At 45.5% G+C, this 25,301-nt stretch overlaps 1 protein-coding gene across 4 annotated transcripts in view; it reads left to right on the plus strand.

The window, feature by feature from the left end:
* phf21b (PHD finger protein 21B) overlaps positions 1-25,301 on the plus strand; it is an 88,401-nt gene that overhangs the window by 4,306 nt on the left and 58,794 nt on the right. Inside the window, exons 1-3 of one of the 4 annotated variants that reach the window (XM_035401739.1) lie at positions 11,700-12,185; positions 12,584-12,616; positions 12,876-12,941. In XM_035401739.1, the coding sequence (XP_035257630.1) occupies positions 12,132-12,185; positions 12,584-12,616; positions 12,876-12,941 (153 nt within the window). In that variant the 5' untranslated portion in view covers positions 11,700-12,131. Of the gene's footprint in view, positions 1-273; positions 340-3,755; positions 3,844-11,699; positions 12,186-12,583; positions 12,617-12,875; positions 12,942-25,301 lie in introns of those variants that run through there. The other 3 variants (XM_035401737.1, XM_035401740.1, XM_035401741.1) reach the window with 3 other exon arrangements.

Genomic DNA, 25,301 nt, shown 5'->3' on the forward strand with positions numbered 1-25,301 from the left:
ATTTTCATATTTTTTAATGCTGAATTCTGAAAATAAAAAAAACCTGGGATACTCTAAGCAACATTGATTTTTCTTCATTTCTTTGTTCAACCACGAGGTCCTGATGCACAGAAATGGTACAGATCCACTGAAAAAAAAACTGTTGTTAGGTGTCACACAGCAACTCCGTCATCCGCTCTATGATCTCAGTTTAGGAACTCCTAAGAACCTTTCTTTGTGTGCATTTGTTCAGTAAAACGTGTGATGCTGTGCTTTTTTATCTGACTACAACAGGGAGATGACGTCCTATCGGAAGGCGAGAAATGGTGACCTGGGCATGCCAAGAAAGAGTTCCAGGATGTGAGTAATTTCATGTGAACTGATTTGTTCAGTCCTGTTTAGAGAAGCATGCAGTGCTAAGTTCACAAATAAGGAACTGCCAGTTTCAACTGAAACCAAGACTGGAAACACAGTCATCTCTCAGTAAGTCCAGTGAATAGTCCAGTTACTCCCGAAACAAAATGAATCTGCTACACCTTCTTCTTTCAGATATCATTAGAAAAAAACAGCAAACCATTTATAGGTGGAGAAAACATTCTCCTCATTTAGAGTTCATTCGATTTTGTAATCTGAATAGTTATAGCCGCACGGAGCTGCCTGGGGCTCGGTTGGCTCAGGACTAAAGAGCTGTGTGAGCTCGTACGCATTTGTTCAGGAGTTCACCTCATTCAAACACTTAGACTCATCCAGTCCAGTATTACTTCTGTGGAAGATAAACCTCCGCCAGGGAAATTATCCCATTAATGAATTAATATGTCTGTCGGAGTGATCAAAGACAGTTGATATAGTCCTGGTTGGTTCAATATATTGTGTCTGGCAAAAACTGATAGTGTCAAGTGCAATCAAATTGAAATTAAATTATCATAATTAATAATTCATATCACACGCTCAAACTCGCCCAGCCGAGGTGTCCGCTTGCGAAGAGCTGAGTCACTGCCATCATGGGCGAGTTTCATTATGAATTATTCAAATGCAATATTAAAAAGATACATATGTGCCCAGAATACACACACACACAAAGATGCTCACATACATATCTGTTTATGTGGTATGCTCCATCCGCATGGTCTGTCAAACTCCAGAATACAGGAGGAAGAAGACACAAGTCTTCCCCGAGAATGTCACGCTTAGATGAAGTGGGAAACTGACACTCCGGCGTCACTCCAGAATATTCCCTAAAAACGCTCGGCTTGGGTTGAGATCAGGTGACACATAAATAAGGCGAGGTGCCGTGCTCCTGGGGTGCTGGGCGCCTGCTCACGCTCCGTAGACTGACGTTGAAAGAGCCCACTCCCTGCAGGAAATGAGTGCTTTAACATGGGGTGAAGATGATCGCTCAGTGGCAGCGAGCAGTGAATCACATCGACCTTGCCTTCTAAGGGCGTGACTGCACCCAAACCATGCCAGGAAAATGCGCTCCACAGCATTACAGAACACACACACACGCACGCACGCACACACACACACACACACACACACATAAAACACACTTTAAATAGCCATGAGTATCAGTGTTGGTTTGTTCTAAAATGGTAACTGCTTTAATTAATCATATTCATTAGCTGAACAGAGTGGTTAATGAACAAGGGATTAAACAGGAAGCTCTTAGACTGCAACCCCTACAGAAGCAGCAGGGTCAGAATTTGCCTGAAATAGTAATAATGAGGCAAATATGACTGCTCTACTGAGTAAAGACTGTGCATTGCCAGGGGAACAGCACCAAGTTCACTCAAACAGATACCAAGAAAAGAAGAAAAGAACAGAACAGGTGCTTTCATTTTCATTAAAAAAAAAAAAATATTAATGCAACAGTTTGACAGTTGGAAGGCAAACCCCTACTCAATATTGTATATATTGTTTATACAGTATATATCTGTATATGGAGTCCGTTTGTGTAACTTAATATATATCCGCCATTTTTATTTGCAGGCTACAGTCTAACGGCGTTGAGCAAACCTCTGATTCCTGATAGTCTATTCCCATCACGTCTCCCAGATTTTATCCACCATCATTTTTCACACAAGGTGTTGCCGTCTCTGCTGGCGCCCTCTACCGTTTCTACAGTTTATTGACAAGCCCCTCTCGTGGTAAATTCCGATTTTATCCGAAAAGGGCCGGTGTTTTTCTTTTTGGCCCAGCACTACGACGCCTGATTCAGCTAATTATTAGAATCAGGTGTCTTAGTGCTGGGCTAAAACAAAAACGTGCACCCGCACCCGCCCTTTTCAGATAAGATTGGATTCTTCTTCTTCTCATAATTATAATGATCGTTGATGATGATGGTGATAAATATAATAATAATAATAATGTGGTCATTTGTGAGATACTTTTTAATGAATGCGGCTTGCAAAAGTACATTTCACAAGGAAAGCAAATATGTCTACCGTTAGAGATACCAGTAGAGCAGTGGTTTCCAACCCTGGTCCTGGAGAGCTACAGGGTCTGCTGGTTTTCATAGTGACTCTGCACTTCATGAATCAATTAGAGCAATTGATTACACAGTTAACTCAACTCACCTGGTGTCTTGGGTCTCAACTGGGTGCCGAATTTAAGGTGAAAACAAAAACCAGCAGACCCTGTAGCTCTCCAGGACAAGGGTTAGAGACCACTGCGTTGGAGGCACAGTTATATGTCTTATGAGTGCCACGGCGCAGATGCATTCCTCAAGACCTGAAATGACCCCCCCATTTCTATAAGGCTTAACGAGGTCTTGGAAATTGGTACGCTAAATGGTAATCAACTAATATGACGTCAAACCTTGTAATTTACAGAGTAGCTACAGCTGCGTCTAAAGTGTTTCGTCTTATCGTTAACGGAAAGGAAAATGGGGTAAGTTCGTAATTTTCTTTCCTGGCATAAAATGCTGTAAGCGTTCAATAATATCTGTCTAGATACTTCGCTGCTTTTCATAAATCGCTAACGTGTTAGTTTTTACAAACTTCTATCAGGTGAACGCGCAACACCGTGCGTTATCACAGTGCTAACATGTTTGCTAGTCAGCAAGTTGTCGACGCGAATATGAAGTTATTTAAAATCTTTTTATAATTACAATTAAATATTGCTAAAACTGGCCTCCATTGTTCTTGTTGCCGTCTGCGCATTTGCATGTTAATATTTATTATTATTATTATTATTATTGTTGTGTCAAAAGTATCCTTAAACTCTTGTTTATTTTGCTAGCTTTTCCTATGGTGTCTTTCGAGTAACTAAAGGTAGGCCTACTGCAAACATTTTGAAGTTTTATAAAAACATTTGGGGTTTCACTCAGTAAAAAAGAGAAATATCCATATATAAAGTTATGGAATGAAATGAGTTATATTCGGTTAAAGCAGAAACAATTAACCCAAAAACATAATTTTAACGCTTTCTGCATACGATAATGCACACACCCAGAGCAGAGTGTGCTTAGGCTTGTACTAGCTATACTAACAGGGGTGCACGTTCTCTGGTACTATGCCGTGGTACCTCCTGAACTACACTTGTAACAGTTAAGTCTGAATGCATTCATTTTAGAATAGAACTCGGGTTTACATAAATTGAACCTCGAACGTGTGCTTATCTCTGAACAGTGATTAAGCCAATTTAGCAGTGTAAAAAATGGACTTTGCATCAGAAAACCTGTCTACTCGTAGCCAGCACTTTTGGTTTCCACAGTGCGCTTTGTTAAATAAGTGAGACATAAGTTGATGCCACTTCCTGTATTGTCTCTTCGCCAGGCAGAAGCCTCCGATTACAGCTTGTCAGCCGACGTACTCGATTGCACTCTGCAGTACACTGTGTACTGGCTGGATGACAACACAACAGGTGATTATGTCCACTGACTGGCTGTTCCTTGTTCAATCTCAAAAGTACGTACAGGTCTGTGCTGTGGATTCACTCTGAGCAGGGGGAGGGAATGAACGCTGGTTTAGCCATGGCTGTGCATTATGTTTCTATCTGTTTAAGCCAGGCCTTCATCCAGCGCAGTTCAGATGCGGTAACTGCTGATTATGAACCTAAGCGTGGTTATGTGAGGTGTTCAGTTAGTTTGCTTTAAAGTAACAGGTTCCACCCTGTGCTTAACCACACCTTCCTCTGGCCATAGGACACGAAGCCCAGCTCCATGCTTGACGCCAAACATCTTGGCAATGGATGCCCTCCTCAGTAATCAATATGGTTATGCTTGAGACCCAACGCCCTGCCCCCAACGTTATGATTAGTGCCAAGATTACAGCTCCTCTTGACGTCCGTTCAGCTCCTGCTTTCGCCGTCTCCGGAGCAGGAGTGGCAGTTGGCGGGTGAGTCTTTTTCATTCATCGTGGCCTTTCGTTAGTCAGCGTTACATTTCCGGGCGCAGGAGTCTGCCATGTTTGTGTACTGTGGAGGGGGGAGAGTTTGGGGGTGGTGGAGTGACAGGTACACGTCCCCGGAGTGGATATTGATCTCTCGCTGGAACGTGTAATTGCTTCTATTGTGGCAGAGAAAATGATAAAATCAAGGGCATAAACCTCTTTCACGTCGAATGACACCGAACTTGACGGCAATTTGCCCTCTCTGTGTGAAAAGGCGGCGTTACCCCCGGTAACCTTTTTTCGCAGGAGACGTAGCAACCGACGGCGCACTGCGCTACTGGTAATGCTGTCCCCGCTGCGCTGCTGGCAATGCTCTCCCCGCTGCGCTGCTGGTAATGCTCTCCTCGCTGCGCTGCTGGTAATGCTCTCCCCGCTGCGCTGCTGGTAATGCTGTCCTCGCTGCGCTGCTGGTAATGCTCTCCTCGCTGCGCTGCTGGTAATGCTCTCCTCGCTGCGCTACTGGTAATGCTCTCCCCGCTGCGCTGCTGGTAATGCTCTCCTCGCTGCGCTACTGGTAATGCTCTCCTCGCTGCGCTGCTGGTAATGCTCTCCTCGCTGCGCTGCTGGTAATGCTCTCCTCGCTGCGCTGCTGGTAATGCCCTCCTCGCTGCGCTACTGGTAATGCTCTCCTCGCTGCGCTGCTGGTAATGCTCTCCTCGCTGCGCTGCTGGTAATGCTCTCCTCGCTGCGCTGCTGGTAATGCTCTCCTCGCTGCGCTGCTGGTAATGCTCTCCTCGCTGCGCTGCTGGTAATGCTCTCCTCGCTGCGCTGCTGGTAATGCTCTCCTCGCTGCGCTGCTGGTAATGCTCTCCTCGCTGCGCTGCTGGTAATGCTCTCCCCGCTGCGCTGCTGGTAATGCTCTCCTCGCTGCGCTGCTGGTAATGCTCTCCCCGCTGCGCTGCTGGTAATGCTGTCCTCGCTGCGCTGCTGGTAATGCTCTCCTCGCTGCGCTGCTGGTAATGCTCTCCTCGCTGCGCTGCTGGTAATGCTCTCCTCGCTGCGCTGCTGGTAATGCCCTCCTCGCTGCGCTGCTGGTAATGCCCTCCTCGCTGCGCTGCTGGTAATGCTCTCCTCGCTGCGCTGCTGGTAATGCTCTCCTCGCTGCGCTGCTGGTAATGCTCTCCTCGCTGCGCTGCTGGTAATGCTCTCCTCGCTGCGCTGCTGGTAATGCTCTCCTCGCTGCGCTGCTGGTAATGCTCTCCTCGCTGCGCTGCTGGTAATGCTCTCCTCGCTGCGCTGCTGGTAATGCTCTCCTCGCTGCGCTGCTGGTAATGCTCTCCTCGCTGCGCTGCTGGTAATGCTCTCCTCGCTGCGCTGCTGGTAATGCCCTCCTCGCTGCGCTGCTGGTAATGCCCTCCTCGCTGCGCTGCTGGTAATGCTCTCCTCGCTGCGCTGCTGGTAATGCTCTCCTCGCTGCGCTGCTGGTAATGCTCTCCTCGCTGCGCTGCTGGTAATGCTCTCCTCGCTGCGCTGCTGGTAATGCCCTCCTCGCTGCGCTGCTGGTAATGCCCTCCTCGCTGCGCTGCTGGTAATGCCCTCCTCGCTGCGCTGCTGGTAATGCCCTCCTCGCTGCGCTGCTGGTAATGCCCTCCTCGCTGCGCTGCTGGTAATGCTCTCCTCGCTGCGCTGCTGGTAATGCTCTCCTCGCTGCGCTGCTGGTAATGCTCTCCTCGCTGCGCTGCTGGTAATGCTCTCCTCGCTGCGCTGCTGGTAATGCCCTCCTCGCTGCGCTGCTGGTAATGCCCTCCTCGCTGCGCTGCTGGTAATGCCCTCCTCGCTGCGCTGCTGGTAATGCCCTCCTCGCTGCGCTGCTGGTAATGCCCTCCTCGCTGCGCTGCTGGTAATGCTCTCCTCGCTGCGCTGCTGGTAATGCCCTCCTCGCTGCGCTGCTGGTAATGCCCTCCTCGCTGCGCTGCTGGTAATGCTCTCCTCGCTGCGCTGCTGGTAATGCTCTCCTCGCTGCGCTGCTGGTAATGCCCTCCTCGCTGCGCTGCTGGTAATGCTCTCCTCGCTGCGCTGCTGGTAATGCTCTCCTCGCTGCGCTGCTGGTAATGCCCTCCTCGCTGCGCTGCTGGTAATGCCCTCCTCGCTGCGCTGCTGGTAATGCTCTCCTCGCTGCGCTGCTGGTAATGCCCTCCTCGCTGCGCTGCTGGTAATGCCCTCCTCGCTGCGCAGGTCTGCGTGGCTTGTGCGGTAATGCCTGAGTGGGGTCAAACAGACGCTCGTAACACCATTCTTGGCCATGTGTGACCATTTAATTCAACGTTTTGGATGTTCAAAGTAGAGGTATGTAGGTAGCTGGCTAGCTGCGGACGGAAAATAAACAATATTAACCACATCAAGTTACTCCTTGTCAGTCCAGGGACGGGTGGGATGTTATTATATCCTGTATTCAATTATTTTAAAAAATGAAAGAATAAATGCTTGTGTGGAATAATATGAATGTGTGACAGCTTCTGAGAAATGAAGCCTTCTTGCAAATCTGGGCTCCCACTTCAGTGATTCAGACCTGTTGATGTTCAGCCTTGTGAAGTGAGCAGGCCTGTTGATGTTCAGCCTTGTGAAGTGAACAGGCCTGTTGATGTTCAGCCTTGTGAAGTGAGCAGGCCTGTTGTATGCCCCTGAATGCACAGAAGCCAGGGGATCGGTGCATCAGCGATGGGCTGTCAGGGGGTTTTCCTGGAAGGGGGGGGAAAAAAAAGCTTTTCCAGAATTCAGAACCAGAATTAATTTGTTTTCCTGCAGATACGAATCCGAACAAGGAAATGAAATGAGGCGTAGTACATTAATGGCACAGTTAATGCTTGAGTTAGCAGATGACTATTTTTGCCACGTTTCTGATTTCGTAATCATTTTGCTCTTGGGTTGCAAGCTTCACTGAGTCCCCCTTTATTTCAGTTAAAGTCCAGAAAGCTCCCAGCAAAACCTCAACAGAAACTGCGGGCGGTCCCCATTTTAACCCGGAGAATATAATCCCATTCAGACATTCAGGGCTGCAAAAAAAAATAATAATCAATGAGACCTAGCTAGCACCCTGAACTTGCTATTTAAATCCTGATATTTGCTGAGGCTGATTATCTGCACTTGAATCCATCTGCATAATTATGCATATTTAATTATCAGCGAGGCGCAGTCGCGAGCTGAGCCCCCTCCATTATGTGGCGGCTTTGACCTTTCGGTGGATGTGTACACGGAATCTTATCGCCTTGACGACCTCGAGAGAGAGGATGGGTTTCGGTCCCTGATGAAGCATAGTTTCCCCCCCCCCCCCCCCGAATAGTGAGCATGCTTACTCATGATTAAGTAAAGGAAAACTGAATGCTTTAAAGATTATAATAAATGCTAAGTGTGGCCCGCAGGCTTCTCTCCGCTCTGTGCGGGAGGATGATTACCGCGTCGTCGTCGTTGCTGAAGTGACAGACCTTCCGTTCTGGGAAAGTTTGTTGTTGGGTCATTCACCCCCTGAGATACGGTAACGCTCACCTGCCTGTCTCCCCTGTTAAATGAGCGGCACAGTGAAGGCCTCGCTGCTCAGCGATGCTCGGGCGGTGCTGCGTTCACCCATGAGTAGCTATGAGGTCCAACCGTCTGAGATTTTGTTGACTTAGTTGAGTAGGCACAAGTGCAATGACTATCGCTTGTTTTATTTGCGTAGACTGCTTTGTTGCTGTTTTTTGTTATGTTAATCAGATTAACCTACGGGGTCCAAGTTAAACTGCGCGGTCGTTCCCTGCACTTGGTACTGTACTTCCCTCTGGGGTTTTCAACACTCTTGTTCCTGGTTTTGGTTGTACGCTTTGTACGTCGCTCTGGATGAGGGTGTCTGCCAAATGCCTGTAATGAGATTTCTGCTAGTCACGTCGGGTTGCAAATTTGAAAAATGTATAAAATGAAACCTCTTCTGCGACGTTGGTTATTGTGATTATTATTCCATTATTTATTTTTAATTGAAAGGTATGCGTGTGCTACCAATGAATTGTGTGTTGATTCTTCTGTGTGGGATCAGGACTGTACAGGCCACCCCAGCAGGTGCAGCAAACCCACCCAGGGTGCCTCCAGAATAGGTATTTGAGCAGGTTTTTATTTTTTCCAAGGTGTGGATTAGCTAGTCTTCACTCTCATGCTCTTGTCAATACGTTCATCCCCAGACTGCTGTAGTGATGATGCTGATGGTTAATACAGCATGGCCTTGTGTACTGAGCCGCTGCAGAGGTTCAGCACTGTGAAAAGAATGCATTATGAGTCTCTGGTTCACCTCACGTCTGCGTGGAGTACAATGGAGGTCCAAGTTGACCTTGACTTTAATGGTCGTCATGCTTGTCGTTTTGCATTTACGGCTGATTTCAATTCAGTGTCATCGTATGGCGGTCAATATTTGAAGCTTTATTTTTAGTATGTTTCATAATTCATATTTATCAAAAAATGTATAACTAAATATAATTGAATTGCTGAACTTTTTTTTGGAGAAATAGCTTGTTTATTTTCTAGTGTTTAATGGATGCCAATTTGGTTGTGTTTATACTTTAGAAATATTCAGTGGTTGTGTATAAATAACTGTCTAAAAGAAGTGGCATTGAGCATTTGACTAAATATGATTAAATCTTAAACTAATTAAGGTGATTTAAAGGCCTAGCTGAATTCAACCCATACACGTTGCCCATGATTAAATCTCTCCCGCGAAGTAATCAGCAGGTCGTTTATCAAACTGATATAAATGAACACTTATAATCTTTCTAGCTATTGTTGTTGTCGTTGTAGTTTAATTATGCTTAAAACGAGAGTAGCAGTTGAACAAAATGCTACAAATTCGTCCATTTTTTTTCTTCACGAATCATAGCTAAACAAAAACAGAGAGAGACTAGAAAGAGAAGCAGCAGCTTCGTACTGTTTGTACGAGCAAGCTGTGACGCCACCGTACCGAGCCCGGCTGTGAAAGCATCTTGAAATCGAATGCGACTGCCGGTCATTTTCAGAAGGGAGTTCAAGAGTTTCACCATTGAGCCATGAAATGAAAAGTAGCAGCTTATGTAGCGCTGCCGCCGCAGCAGCAACAGCAGCAGCGCGCTTTGAGCCGGAGTGGGGGGAAGGGCCTTAACTGCACGCTTAAATGTCCCATTTTTAAGTCGTCGAAATAACTTGAACAATTTTAGCCCAGCTAAAGCGTTTATAAAAATATCTATGTTTTAGTCGTTGAATGTCAGGGTTTTATTTGGAAATGTATCGACAGAATAATTGCCCTTCATAGTATGCTTGAAATCGCTGGTTGAGCAAAAAAAAAAAAGGGAAGAAAGAGAAATCCCCCGGGGGGGTTTGCATTAAATTAACATGGCCAATAGAGTATGGCTCAAGGCTAGTGAACTCCATGAATAAATAAGTTATTCTTTAAGGACAGCTACGGACCGGTTATCTGTAACAGGGAGTTTTGCCTTTGGTGTTTAAATGCGCGTTGCAGAGTGACGTCGCTGTCCAAGGTACTTAATTTGGTTCGCTTAATTTTGTACGCTTTCACTGCGACGAATGTTACTTCCTTGGACCAACATTTTCCCCTCTTGTATAGCCTAATCACTCTCGATGGAGTGTATCAACTGAATAGTATGTTATATAATGCGTTACATATTTTAACATGCCCTGTAATTTTTTAAAATGTATTTTTTTAATCTACCGCGACCGTTTTGTGTGACTACATATCTTTCGGCGATATGTCTGAATTTTTTTTTGGGTTCCCCCCCCCCCCCCCCCCCCCCCTTATTATTCAGTTTCTATAATGCTCAGCAATGCTATTGCCTTTCACATCAGCTCTCCACTCACATCTTCGCCGTGCCCAGCTCACTGCAGGGCGCTGATTGGTTTTTCGCAATCCCTGCTCTTGCGGGTCCGAAGGCATATGCAGCAGCGGAACTCCTGATTGGCCCTCGTCATGTCCCCCCCGCGCGCCACACATCAAAAGATCTCCAATTACGCCTTGGCTTGTGTGCCTCCGTGGGGGAAGACAAATCCTTCAGCAACGGAAAAGGGGGGTGGGTGGGTTGAGAAGAGAAAGTGAGTAATTTTATTTATATATAAAGCGCATCCACCTTTTAGTAATTATTTATTTAGTTAAGAATGTATTGGATAATGTTCAACAGTAAATTCAGTTTACTTGATGATGGTGTTGCGTGTACTGAATTAGTTTGCCTGGAATAATCTGAAATGTACCACTTACCATTGCAATTATAATAAGTATAATAAGTGGAGACAATTCGGTCTTGATTTGGTCATTTATATAAAAATCCTTTTGAGGGTAAATATTGCAGGCTTTAGGAGAGGCCTACATCACCAGCTGTAGTAAGTGTTATACAAGGTCTGTCCACCAGAGCAGCAAGACTAAAGTCAAACTAACTCACTCTCAATATACATATTCTTTTGAATTTTGGATACAATTTTTTTTATAGAAAGAAGGAACACATTTAATGCACAAATATAATACTGCACATTAAAATAGATTGAGGCTGTTCAAGCTGTTCGTTTTGAGATGGAATACAAAACTTTTTCAGTGAAATTTATAATTTTATAAAAAAAGTCAACTTAAAATACATTTAAAGGCACAAGTTTGGTTTAAAGCAACTATGGCCTGTAAATTCATTAACCTATGTTGATATTTTGTTAAAATATATGCAAATGATCCATACTGTATAGCATTTTGCTCTGAAACATTTCAAATAACTTATGTTTATCACCACAAATTCACTTGGTTTGATGAACATGTTCCTGCTGTTTTAAACAGAGCATCTGTTGTACTTTTTGAAATGTATGAATTATTTTGTCAAGTATGTTTAAGTTTCATTAAACATTCAAGGTCTTTGTTGTATTTTTGAATGACTGTATAATTAAAAAAAAAAAACATTACAGCCTATCAAGTACTTCAGAGAATAATGCCAGATATTTGCACATGATGAGCAGGGGAATAAATATACTGAATATGATTTCACTGACAATCACAAATAACCTTGTCTGCAGTTAAGAGAATATATTTCTGCTTTGCTTGGTTGTTTAGGCTTCTTGGAAAATGGAGCAATTTAATGTATGAAATTAAAATTAACTTTGTAACACACAGCAAAGAATCTGCAAAATATCCCCCCCAAATATGTCTGAGACGACGCTAGCTATTTATTATGGAGAATGGCCCCTATGCCGTTTTTCTTCCTAACCGTTTACTAACTGCTAACACTCAAGGAGTTTCTTAAATAGTTTCCCTTGCAATATTGTTGACTGCCTGTGTACATTTCCGGAGTGCGCATGACTGAGCGTATGTATGCGTGTGACAGAGAGAGAGAGAAAGACAGACGAGGGGAGAGTTCTGTGCTTCTTTCATTGCTCCATCCGGGAACTTTCGAATTAGCATTGACAGCCGAAGCGCAACTTTTCCCGAGGCAATGTGAAATCAAGCCGCGGACTCGGACAAAATATAGTCCTCTATTTTCAACTCGCAATTATCGAAAGAAAAATATTTTGACCCACCGGATTGTACATGTCTGTGCCGCGCTCATTTAGAAGTGGATCTGTCCAGGTGCTGAAATCTTTCCGCAGTCTTCTGAGCACTTTGCTCACCGGCGTAAAGTCAGTGATGAGTCCTGCTCCCAGTAAAGAAGCAAGAACTTGCTTTGCAGGCTGAGTAGTTCTTCTTTCGATTGTTATTGTCGCTTTTTAAAATATTCTTTATTTTTCGGAAACTTAGCCTCGATTACCTCCAAAGTAATCGAAAAGTGCTTTGGGAGTCGGGAAATGGAACTACAAGGCCTACAAGAGGCGTTGAAAGTTGAAATCCAGTGTCATCAGGTAAATGAAAGAAATTATTATACCCTTACTGGTCTTTTGAGCGAATGAGAGCGAGAGCGAAAAAAAATTCTGAGATCAAACGTGAACGGCGTGTATTCCGATGAAATAAGTCGGCGATGTTTAATGTTTTGCCTCGGTGTTTGGTGACGGCATAATATCGTGTTTGAAGAGACATTGTTAATGTACTTTTTGAAGTAGTTTGGGAATGTCTCCGTCCTTACAGAGAATCAGGGATTTTGAGTAATAATGCGGTGATTCAGTGTAGCGATCTGAACGAGACTTGAATATTTATGAGGGGCAAGAAACGGGCTCGCTGTGTACGCTCGCCGCTTTGTTCCTCTCTTACATACTAACTTGAAACACTTTTATAATTCTTCTTTTATTCCTTTTCCGCTTAGAAACTAGTTGCACAGATGAAGCAAGACCCACAGGTAAATTGATATTTCTAAAGTACGGTCGTCGTCTTTAAAATGAGGCAGTTGTGTTGGGAGTAAGTGGAAAAACTTTATCAGCATACATCTCTTTTCTCGCATTTCGCCCATAACTCAGCGACCGCTTCGGTGCTTTGTCCTTAGCCTGACTTTGCAGGAAAACGCGACGGTTTCGTTTATGGTTTTTTACAGTATGTGTTATGCTTGGTGTTTTGTTTCTGTTTTTATAGATTACTGATTGTGTTTTGTTCGATTGTAGGATGGGGAGCTTAAGAAACAACTACACGAAAGGCAAACAAGAATAACAGCCCTTAGCGAAAAACAAGTAAGATTCTGTCAATATGTTAATCTGTGCTAAGTTACTATGATTTTTTCACGTCACGGCGTAGGCTGGTATTGTGTTTAACCGACATGCTCAGGATAAAACGTGCTGTAGCAAAATGTTTCAAAAGTATTCGATTTGTGTTTGCATCGTACGCGTAAACAGTTTGTGTTAGAGGAGCCATTAACGTAAATTGTGATTTTGTTTAGTACACTCTGAAGTTGTGTAACGTGAAATGTTGAAAAATTTAGCGTCCATTTTGAGTAGGTCGACATGTTTCTGGAGAGTACTAAAGGAAAGGATCTTAAGTAGTCAGCGATCACTTTTTAAGAATCAAACACCGCAGAAATATGTGTGGGTAAACGGTGCTGAATGTACTCAAATGGTTGGATTCACGTTTTAAATGGAGTTATTCATTACTTTATAGTCTTGAGGTAGCCTATTATTTCTTGGTCACATGACGACGTGGAAGCATTTGATTTGACTTCGCCCATATACACTTTCACTTTTTATAATCTTGCATCAAACAGTGTTCCAATATAAAAACTGACGAGAACAATGCAAATTTAGCGTGTAAATGTGTCATGCTTGGAGATATTATTTTGCAGTCGAGCTGCACAGATCGGTTGATTGTTGAGTTCTTTCGCTTGCTACAGAGGAGCTATTTTTCAGCACCACGAACAGATGCCATTGAAAGCTTAAAGTCACAATGCTCCCACTCCCGATCTCTCAGTTCTCTGCAAAGTTCCAGAAGCGACGACAGGGAACACACACAGCGCATTCGAGACGATACAGAAAACAAAACAGCTTCTGTTCTGTCATTAGCCATTATGTATGTCGTTCGTTTGAAAGCATCTGGTCTTTCCTTAAGTTTAATCGATCGCGTTTCCTTCGGAATGCAGTTTTCAGCACTTGGAACAGCGCCTTGATTCCCCCCCCCTCTCTCTTTCGTTTCTTCGTAAATGAAAGAAACGTGTTTCAAATACTGAATAAATCCGCTTTTGTGGGAGGGAGGAGGTCGCCGTGTGCTTTTGAATTTTGTAGTTCATCTCATTTTAACGACTGTGTTCGTGTTTATACGGTATTTGCTGTAGTGTTTTCGCAAAGCACTCCAGTTTGATAGTGGAAGCTTCCATTTTGTGCGGGAAGGGGTGTTGGTTTGCTCCTAACATGGAGAAAAGTCTGCAGAGTTTCATGATGGGGGATGGGCCCCCATTCATGCTGAACATTACCATTTTGATTGCTTTGATGCTGTTTTTGGAGGAGGGGGAGGGGAGGTGGAGAGAGGGAGCGAGTGAGAGAACACTCGAGTCAGCACAGCGCATGGGGATGTTTTATCACGGGATAGAACCTATTCAGTTATTTTTTATTAGCAAAAAGATGACCCCTTCTCTCCTGCGCGTTTGCATTTGTACGTGGACCTAGTCTCTGTGGTGTAGAGCATTTATAAGATTTCCTTTTATCTAAATAAAAAGCCACTAATATTGAAATGTTGCAGCCTTAACTTATCCAAAAGCAAAAAAATTGTATGTATCTATCATTTTACGTGTATATTTTGTTTATATATACATTTTTTACACGTGCAAAATTGTGCATGTATGTGCGGAGTGAGTGTGTGAAGTGGTAGCAGAGAGAATGGGGGAAGAGTGATTGGTAATATGTGTTAAGGCCTAGGAGTGCACAACTTTTAATCTCTTTATTTGCATGTCTACACGCAATGGGGGGGGGGACAAAAAGTGTTGCGCTGCAGCCTACCGTCTTACTGTTTGCGATTCTGAATTGTTCGGTTATAATTACGTCTACAGGCAACACAGTCACGTGCTGTAGAGAGGCCCAGTGAGTGCGTGAGTGGATTTAATTACCAGATACTCCGTTCAAAATAGCACAATGACCTATCATTTCTGAAGTCAAATGTCAAGCTGGAGTTTTCACAAAAAGGAACGAGACCGATTGAATATAATAAATTCGGTTTTCGGTTTGTTTAGCAATCGCCCCTTTATATAAAATGCATATTGTGCATTAATTTTAAAAATAGTTTCATTATGAAATCTGGTTGGAAATTATTTGCTACTATTTACAGTTTACAATACAAAGTGGCAGTGGTATCTGCAGACTAATCTTGTTTATTTACATGTCAACAATGTGTTTACATCTTGAAGTGTTTTTAATTAATGTGTTATGAGTAAAATGGATGGTGACGTTTCAGGAAGCACAGAACCCTTGTCATGAACCCATTTACTGGAGAGTAATATGACTCGGTAATGAAAAAACATAATTTGGGAGAGCCGTGGGTTTTGGCAGAGGTGCATAGGCATGCCCGGATTGAATGCAAACGTGATAAATAGCCCTTAAAGGGCTTGTTTCTTTTAAAGTCATTTAGAATCCCTCAGAGAATCCTGAATTGGATGAATGGGAGCTCTGGCTTAGGGATAGCTACACAACCAGAGCTAAACCATCACAAAGTGTCCCTGCTAGTGTTCAGCTGACAAGATGTCTGTCTGTCTCTGCTCAGGATGCTTGCTTTTTGGCGACCATTTGGTGATCCAAAGCTTTGGTAGCACGTGCTTTACTTATTGTGTTTGTTGCATTTAGTTGTCATACTCTGTGTCTGTTACCCCTTGAGTTACCCACTCCTCAGAAATTACGGCTGTACACATTAGATTGTTTCTAATGGTTTGACAAAAGAATGCTCTGTGTTTTCTAATTAGTGGTGCACACATATATAATTTAGCCAGAATGAATGTGTTGCTAGCTTGGCGGTGTGAATGTCTAAGTTCAGTGGGTATTTGTCTGCACTTACAGCTTACAGAATTTACATTAAGTGTCATTAAGGACTTATTATACAAAGACATTTAGCCTATTATACATTCATTGAGCACAATATGCATGTACCCTGACCATCAGCCTACATTGAGTACACAACTGCAATAATTTGTCATTTTATTATTGTTTACAGGCAGTACCTGATGAATGCAGAAATGAATACACCGGTTAGTTATTTCATAACCACAGAAAACAAACTATTGAGGATGGCTAGGTTTGATAGAGAAAGGATTCTGTGCAGGAGGCCCACGGATCACTCTGTCTGTGTAAAGGGGCGAATGTCTTACCGGTTAGGTCGTTTCGCCTTGGCTCATGCTTGTGCTATGAGCAGATTACAGGCGTCTCACATTCATGCTGAAACCTGTACTACACTGTCATCAAACTTCATTAATACTGCTGCTCCTGGGCTGACAGTATGTTTGAGGGGGTGGGGGAAGAAAAAAAAAGATCACTAGATAAAGAATCCAGCTACGCTCTCTCGATCTCTCTGTCTCTCTCTGTCTTGCATTTTTGTGTTTTGTCACATGGGAGTGTTTTCTGCAGAGGAACAGTACAGAGTAAGCTTGTGCTGAATGAAGGGATAGAGGGAAGGAAGAAAGAGAAATCTGGCGAATGACAATGCTACAGAGGCTGAGTAAAGGAGAGAGACTGAAAATAGGGAGGGAAAGGAGGATCGGATGGATGTATGAGAGAGAGATGGGGGGGAGAGAGTCTAAGAGAGAGGGAATGAGTGCAGAAAGAGAGGGATAAAGATATCAGGGTAAAAAGGAGTGGCAGAGGAAGTGGTGGACCCTCCCGCTGGGCCGAGACACCGTCCTGTCAGGGGGGGGGGATTTTCTAGAATATTCTGGGCCCCTGAGCGTTTGGAGGCCCAGCACACCCTGGCTTCACTGGGTTAGCCTGGGCAGAGCTGCGCTGGAACCAGGGACCGGGCCAGGACCGGCGGGGGCTGCAGGGGTCAGGCCGGGTCAGCTCCTCGGTAAGCCTGTGTAATTAAGCGCTGTTAATCGGGCGCGCTTGTGTGCGCTGCGTCGCCTCGCCCTGCGCTCGGCCTGCGTTCTGTTTACCCGCCGTCCCCACTCCAGGATCCGCTTCCTGTGAAGCGCGGGTGAGGAGGCGAGCCTGCCCTGTTCAAATACATCTTCCATTATCCTCTTCATCCTCCATTTACGGGCCCTCCATTTGTGCGGCGGGCCATTGTCCCCGGTCCATTCACTCTCAGCGCGGGCGGGGGGGTACGGTGTGAATAACGCGGCGCCGCTCCTCTCCCCGTCGCTGCAGAACGCGAGCCGGCCCGGGTTTGGCGGCTCGTTTGTGTGCTGCCCCGGTTCTGGCCTCGGTTACAGCCGGCGCCACAGGGGCTGTTTACCACGCTCCACCGTGTCAACGTTCGCGGCGTTGCGTCCTGATTGGTGGAGAGAGCTGGTGGAGAGCCGAGTGTGGACCTCTGCTGTGATTGGGCCTGCTGTGCCGGGCTGGTATTCCGTCCAATCGGAAGCCCCTGTAGCTCGAGGCTTCTGTGATGCGTGCTGTACGTGTCGTCCTGGGCCGGGCTTGTGAGCTGTGCTGACAGAAGCCCGGTGTGTGTGGCTGACTGCTGGAAGGTGTGCTGCTCTTTGCACTTTGGCGTGTGACGCGGCCCCTGCCACTCCGGGGCCCTGGGGCTTCCGTCCCTTCAGCTGCTGGTGTGGGCGGGCTCTCAGGGGCAGATTGACAGAGGGTGAAAGGTCGAAGGGTTAACCTGCATGGGGAGAGGGGCATCTGTCAAACAGCCTCACTTGCATATGTCAGACCGTATAAGGCGGGCCTGTGGGCGGGGCCAAACTAGCGGGGACCACACAGCCACGCAGTTGTCTTGTTGACATGCGGTGTGATTGAAAGCAGCTACAGATGCACCTCTGTAGTGGAGTGGAGTTGGGCAGTTTTTACCCCTGGGGCAGTTCTTTCTGAGAGGAGAAGCTGCTGTGTTTGGACACCCAACATTATTAAACTGCCATTGTGGGAAAACCTGGCAAAGCGGACGGGGAGTAAAGTAATTCAGCTCACGGTGGTGTGTGCGTCCCTCCCCTGTTTCTTCATAGCCTTAAAGAATGAGAGTGCTCGCAGTCCCCAAATTTCAGCTGCACGGGAGCTGTTGCTGCAGTTGATGGGCACCGTGTGCTGTATTGTTATTGTTTGCTCAGTAATTGGACATTTTTGAAAAGTTTCGAGCAGCAGCAGCAGCAGCTCTGTTTGTAAAAGTTCCTTCAGGGGTAGAAATAATACTCGTAACCCTTAACTCCTCTCCGAATTAATGGAGGGGAGTTAGTTTTTTTTTTTTTTGGTCTGTTTTTGCACCGGACTGCTCCTTTGCTGTTTTGGCGGGCGGGTGACCCGTCTCAGACGCTGTAAGCCAGGCCGTACCCGCCGGCGAGTCTCGATCGCCGCGGTAATCCCAGGCTGCCTCATTACGGCATCAGGCTGGAAAGATAGAGCCAACATGGCCGCCGCGTTTAGTCTCCTCAGACCAGTGATTCCTTTAAGCTGGGGCTGCCTCCTTTTCCCCCCCAAACACTCGCTATTACATTTAATCAGCGAGAACCAGTATATTATTTTTCACCCGGTCAAGCATTTTTCTTTCTGTTGATGAAGCTCTGTGAATGTGTGTTTTCACCCCCAAAATGTTGATTTCTGATAGATGCGCATTTTGTATATCGCTGTGTGAATTTAGTCATACGGAGGGACGCGAACAAAAGTACGGTGAAAATAGCCTTAAAAGGAACAGGAAACAAGGCTAAATTGGTGCGAGTTTGTGCAATTTTCTGCAAATGGTCTTAGCAGCACTCTTGGAACATTTCTTTATAGAGCTGAATGTGTTCTGCTTGTACCATAATGACACATCTTAACACTGCACTTACAAGGCCTGGTTTTTTCCCCTCTCCTGAATCTGTGCTGACAATTATATTTTTCTTCAGACTTTCCTTCCTCTCTTCCCTGTGTGCTGTGAAACCTTTTGTTTGTCGGATCTCGGGCTTCATAAGGAACCACAGGGGACCTGTTAAAGTATGTATTGAAGGAGAACAGCCAGCATAGGCCAATTCATTCAATTATTTCAAATGCATCGGTGTTTGGTGCATACAAGAGATCCTATAGAAATTTTCAGCTTCCTGTTTTGCTGACAGAAGGATTGGACCTTTAGTGATTGCATGTATGCGTGTGTGTGTGTGCATGGGTGTGTATGTATATCTTTGTGTGTGTGTGTTTGTGTGTACATGTGTATATATGGGTGCATTTGTGTGTGTCCATGTATATATGTATATGTGCGTGTGTGTGTATAAATGTGTATATTTGCCCATTGCCCCTCTCAGGGGCAGGTTCTCGGGCCTACCCTGCAAGAAGCCTGGCTCTGTAGTTGGAGACGAGGCCCAAAAACAGGCGAGGAGCACAGCCAGGCAGCAAGGCCTACCACAGGCCCCTAGGTCGTGTGTAGGTGCAGTGGATGGATGGAGTAGGGGGGGGGGGGGCAAGTAGAGGGCATTCACACGTCACCAGAGAGTGATGCCAGGCCCTTGGGAGCTGCCCCCCCCACCCCCCAGGACCATAAATCCCTGCTTTTGTTCCGGTAGGACTTGCGGCCGTGCGCGTCGTCCTTTTGTCTGCAGATTCCTTTGACTCGCGCCTGCCAGGCCTTTTAAAGTTCCCAGTGTAATTAAGAGTGCCGCTTCACAACTCCGGGCTCGGCGTTTCCTCTGGGAGATCAATGCTCCTGCACTTCCAGGGACTGCAAGCCAGCGAGTAAATCTCACAGAGAAGCAGGAGGTATCTATTGTGCTGCTTTATTTTCTCCAAGCAGTTAATCCCTCGTTTTAAATGCGCAAATTTGCTTTGAAACGTCGCACTGTAAAGTGCATTCGTATTGACGGCTGTCTTAGTTCAAGGATGTACTGAAAGTGTTGTGTGTAAAGCATAGGATTTTTTATTTTATTTATTTTTTAAAAGTTTTTAAAGCTAATTGTAAAAAGGCAGCGGTAAACATGTTGTGAAAGTTCTGGTCTTGTAATAATGGAAATGGACACGCCTCACCCTTCAGGCTGGGCTGCTGTAATGGGTGGTTATTGCCGGAGAGCAGCAATTTCCAGGGTCTGCGGCAGAAGTGCTGATTCAGCGTAGCTGGGCCTGTGGCCCTGGCAGAGCCGAGTGGAAACAGCAGCGGCTTTATTAGCATGGAGAGCGAACGCTGCCTTTCTCTCTTCCTCTCTCTCTCTCTCTCTCTCTCTCTCTCTCTCTTCCTTCCTCCTCCCCCGCACAACCTGTGTTTGAACGCTCTGGTAAACTTTGTGGGCAAACTTTTGGCAGGAGAAAAGAAGGCTGCTTTGTTATATTTCCTGATGTTTCCTTCTGGAAACTGAGCACAGGGGTACTGCACGCATAAACGACAACTCGGGGCTGCAAAATGGAGTCTCTGTCACGTGCGTATCGTCTGAATTATCAGTGAAGGAGGGAGGAAGGCTTGTTGCTTATAGCTGAGTAACCCCACCTGCCAACCTGGCCCTTTTGTGATCAGTTTAGCCTGGTAAAGAGAACTTCCTTTAAAATGCTGTCTACCTGCTCGTGCTGAGTGTGGGATCTTATACTGGGACTGTATGGCATGTGGATGGAACATTAATGCGAATATGAACAGTGTAAAAATGTTCATATTCGCATTAATGTTCCATCCACATGCCATACAGTCCCAGTATAAACTATGTGTGAAGCCTTTGTTTCACACATAGTTGCAAAGTTTTATGGTCAGACATTTTGGGTCTGTCTGAAGGCTGTAAATGAGAGACAGGCTACAGCTGATACTGACACGGATACTAATACTGATATGTGATGGACAAGCAGAAAATAGGAGTTCTTTCTGAGGGCTCTGTGGAATATGGACTGGAACAGTGTGGACTTAATTTCTGTATGAATCAGCAGAGAAGAGTCATCCCGTACTGCACTGTGACACATTTAAACATCCCCCTTAGCGAGCCTGATTCAGATGAGGCAGCCTCTCCCATTGCCAGTGGTCCGGCCTTTGAAAGATGGCAATTCTTCTGTTAATTATCTAACATTATGGCGGTAACAAAGGGGGACTAATACAGCACAGTGCATTCTCTCCTGAGTGTCAGAGGCCCTGTTTTTGAGTTGGTGGTGCCGCTTGCGGTTATGAACAGCCTGTACATGCTCACTGAGTTCATCAGGAACCCGAGCAGAGCCTGGCCAAAGATTCTCTACGGATTCCAGATGGTGAGCTCCGCGCTCCCTCTGCCCTCCCTGCTCCTGTGTTTCAGCAGCAGCTGACTGCTGACAGGAGCATCCAGTGGAAGGTTTAGAGTCTATGAATATTCACGAAGGGACGGAACTTGGCCACCAGCGTTGTGGCGAAAGATGCTCTGTTCTCGGCCCCGCCTCCTGCTGAATATTCATAGAGAGGCAGGAAATTTGAAATGTTTAATGATCAGCGCTGAGCAAGTGGCAGAACTTTTACTGCTTGCGAGGGGCAGAGGGCACTGAGCTTGGCCATCTGGTTTGTCTGGAGAATTTGTGGCCATTCTTCGTCCCTGCAATAAAAAACACCGCAGATCTCAACCAATGGAAAAGCATTTATGGAGGTCTGGAGACTTATCTGCTTGTGCTGGATTGCATTTTATTTTATTTTTGTTTAGAAAAGGAAATTCACAGGAGGTAAATGGTGGTGAGAGGGGCCATGATCCAGCATGTTTAAACATATGAAATACATCTGTGTGTGTGTATATACACAATCAGGCACACGCATGCATGCAAACAAGCGCACACACACACACACACACACACGCACTTGCACACAGGCAGATGCACTCGCGCGCACACACACACACTCTCACAGGAGAGTAACGTAGAAAAGACGACCAATATAGGTCCAATTCTGTTGGGTTAACACTCCATTTTAGAGTTTCTCTGTTCATCCAAACCATGCTCCACTGCATCAAGATAATTTGTTTCCAGTAATCAGTTTAATTATCGATATACACCATCAGTCATAAACTGTTATAGCCTGCTGTTACAACGTGCCTGTTGTACAATGCATTTCATGTTCTATGGCTTTTGGATTTCAGTGGCTAGGGAATGCTAGAGGTGTTTTTAAATGAATTTAAACAATCACCAGTGCTGTGATGCATCCTTATGGGGGGACTCCTGGCTTGGCTGTGTGCGGGCTGCCTTAATGTAAAGCGTTGTAATTTAATTTAGCTGTGAGGTAACTGCATGAAAGTCCATGTAATTCCGGTGTGTTCTGTGGCTTTTATGCAGCTGTAGTACAGGTGGCAGTGCCCTTGTGCCCGCTCTGAAGGACTGTAGTCTTATTCTCAAAGGCAGTATAAACACAGAAAGCAACTGATGCGTGACAAGCCATCCTGATGTTTTTTAAAAAATTATTTTTATGATACACGATAACCATAAGTCTGTAACCGTTTCCCTTTTCCTGTCGAGGTAAGCAAGGTGAGGTGAGAGATTCAGTCATCTGTGTGGACTGGGATTCCAGTGTGGTTCCACCTCCAGGTCTCTCCTCTTCAGCAGAGGTGACTGAGTGCTGTGGCAGAAACATGGCGGCGTAAGAGGTCATGCATCCACCGTGTTGCTCAGGGAGTCGGACGCTCGTTCTTTAGAGGGCAGATGTCTATTTTTCGGCTGGTGTTGCATATTCACGGGTCCGTGCCAGCCCTGGCCTCTCAGGGGCCTGCAGCGAGATTTGATTTGGGGTCCCTCCCAATCCAACGTTATGAATAATGGATCTATTTTAGAATAAATAGGGGGCCCCCTGGTGGTTTGCGGGGTCCTGAGTCGTCGCTGATGTTGCTTGTGGGCTAGGGCTGTCTCTGATTGGACGTGCCCCTTCAGAGCAGAGATCGGCTAACTGACGGGCTGATTGTGTTTCGCACTGTGATTTGACTGGAGTGAAAACCAAGAGTGGGCCTGAGACTAAAGATGGAAAACAACACTCCAATGGTCTAGGCTCATTGGAGGCATTTACATTTTAATGAAGTCTGATTGGTTAGTCAACACCTGTGGATCATTCCAATTCGCCTGTTAGTGCAGCGCACTCTGTTTGCAGTTGTTTAACTCAGTTTGCTTTTCCTCTTCTCTAAATTTTCAGCGGAGGGAAACGGTATAATATGGTGACAGTTAATAGTGCAGGCACGAAACTGTTAAAGACACAAAACTTTTTGGCAAGACGCGTGCGGGGGAGGGAGCAGGGAATGGCACCCTCTCACCTTTTGGGCCCTTGTCCATCTGTTACCTGCTCTGCTTTCTACCTGCCTGCTCTATAAAAATAAAACTAAATTGTGGCAGTCTTTTTTTCAGGTAAATATTCTTTTTAACAAGCGTTTCTTTTTTCACTGTGACAGCAGACGCAGCTCATAGGGAATGCAGGCAGTGAGTGTGCGGTAAGACTGGGAGTCCGAAGCTTGTATCCCAGCGGTGTTAACGGGCGTTCTGAGAGACACCCATCCGTTTGGGGGGGGGGGGGGGGGGGGGACGCTGAGCGTCCCGGGGTCCCCGCAGTACGGCTCTGACCGGGGGGGGGGGGGGGGAAATCTAATTACGGGCGTGGGGGTCCTTTACGGAGATGGAGAGCTCCAGCCAGCCTCGTTCACAGCCTCCTTTAATGAACTTCCCCCCTGTCCCCCCCCCACCAGCGTGTATCGTAGCAACGTGTTTTTTATCGTCCGTACGTCCCCCCGGCGAAAGTGCTCGCAGGCCGCCTGCCGCAAAGTCATTCATTCCGTCGCATTTTTTATCTTTTTTTTTGCCTCTCTGCTCCCTCCGTCCGCCCCGCTCGTGTCCGTTAAGGCCCGTTTGCCTCCTCGCCCGTTTCGCCAGGTCGGCCACGGGCCGTTTCAACCCCTGCAGTACCTGGGGATCGCTTTAACTCCCCTGCGCAAACCAAACATGCACTTCCCCTTTTTAAACACGCCCGGCTTCAGGACCCCTCATGAATTATGCATTTTTCTACATGAAGCGGCATGTATTATATTTTGCCCGCTAGTTATTTGCTTTATACGTGCTTTACATAGCACTGTGCTTGTCATGGTCATGTGTATACAGCCTTGTGTAACTATGTTCCAGTAAACTTGGTGAGCCAAAGATCAGGCTACAACTATACCAGTGAAGCTTAGCCTACCCCATTTAGTAGCCCAGATCTATACCTGGGTAGCACTAGGTTAACGGTTAGGGAACTGGGTTAGTGTCCAGCATGTTTAGTTTGGAAGTCATCTTCCAGCAGTTTGGTTTGAATGACGTCTTCCTGCAGTTTGGTTTGAATGACGTCTTCCTGCAGTTTTCTGTGCTGGTTTTGCTGTTCACCTGCAGCATGTTTAGCCAGGATGTCTACAGAAAGCAGATACAGCCGGTACACACGTTCTGATGAACATGTAATGCACAGAAATTATTTTCTGTCTTTGGCAACTTTTCATACAGCCTTGAATCATGGAATAATTGGTTTCCCTGACAAGTTGTTAATTTACCCAGACTGCTTTGCGTTCTTGTATTAACCGGGTTAGTTACTAATCTTTTATTCATTGTTATGCAAAAGAGGAGCTCCTGATTAAACATTAACAAGGAAGGTTGCAGTGGGAGATTTGCACACTTTGATTTGAAAATTTTAAAAAAATATATAATTTAAATGAAATGAGGACTCTTTCTGAGCCCAATTCACTCATTCCCAAATACTGGCTTTTCAGTCCGACAAATCATCGTGCAGTTGGTCAGGCGGTAATGAGATTAGGTCAAGTCAATTGTCCGATTAGATTAGTGTACGAGAAGTTCAGAGAACTTCCTCTTGTGTTTGTGGGTTTTAGAGCTCCACCCCCTCCCCTCCGCACCCCAACCTCAAACCTCTTCCCCCTACAGACAGACGGAAGCATAAATCTATTAAATTGAAAAATAATCAAGTTTTTTTTCTTTTACGCTTGCAGGAATATTTGTATCTGCAGAGATTTCCGGAATAACCTGGGTATGAAGCTGAAAGCGAAATAATTAGTGTGGGTGAAATAACCTTAACACTGTAATTAAAAGAAGCTATGCGTCTCTGCCCATGCTAATGTGCATATTAAAAGCTCTTATTAATTTTGGTAATGTGTTTATAGTGAAGTTTTATGAACTGTTATCTGCTTGTTAAATGTTCTGTTAATGTGCTCTGCGAATGGCAAGCGACAATGCAGCGCTGCTTACCTACCCTGCTGCTGTTAAATGTGGAGAACATCTATTCATAAATGCATAATATTCATTTCTACGATTGCTGGTTCACTTTTTGAATGGCTAAGTGCAGGTTCAGGGTTTGAGTGCTGGGCTGAAATAGGAGATCGTGAGCTGGAGTCACTGGTAGTACACTGAACACCTCTGTTTGTATAAATGGGCTCAGGTGTATTGAGTAAATTAAAAGGCTCAGTGTAAGCTCACCTATGGTGGTTGTCAAGCCACTGAATGTCATATGCTTCTATGAAGGGCTGACAAGTCTTCCATTAAAAAAAAAAAAAAAAAAACTATTTCACCTGA

Source organism: Anguilla anguilla, chromosome 19 (genome assembly GCF_013347855.1).
Source record: "Anguilla anguilla isolate fAngAng1 chromosome 19, fAngAng1.pri, whole genome shotgun sequence".
NCBI classification, from domain to species: domain Eukaryota; kingdom Metazoa; phylum Chordata; class Actinopteri; order Anguilliformes; family Anguillidae; genus Anguilla; species Anguilla anguilla.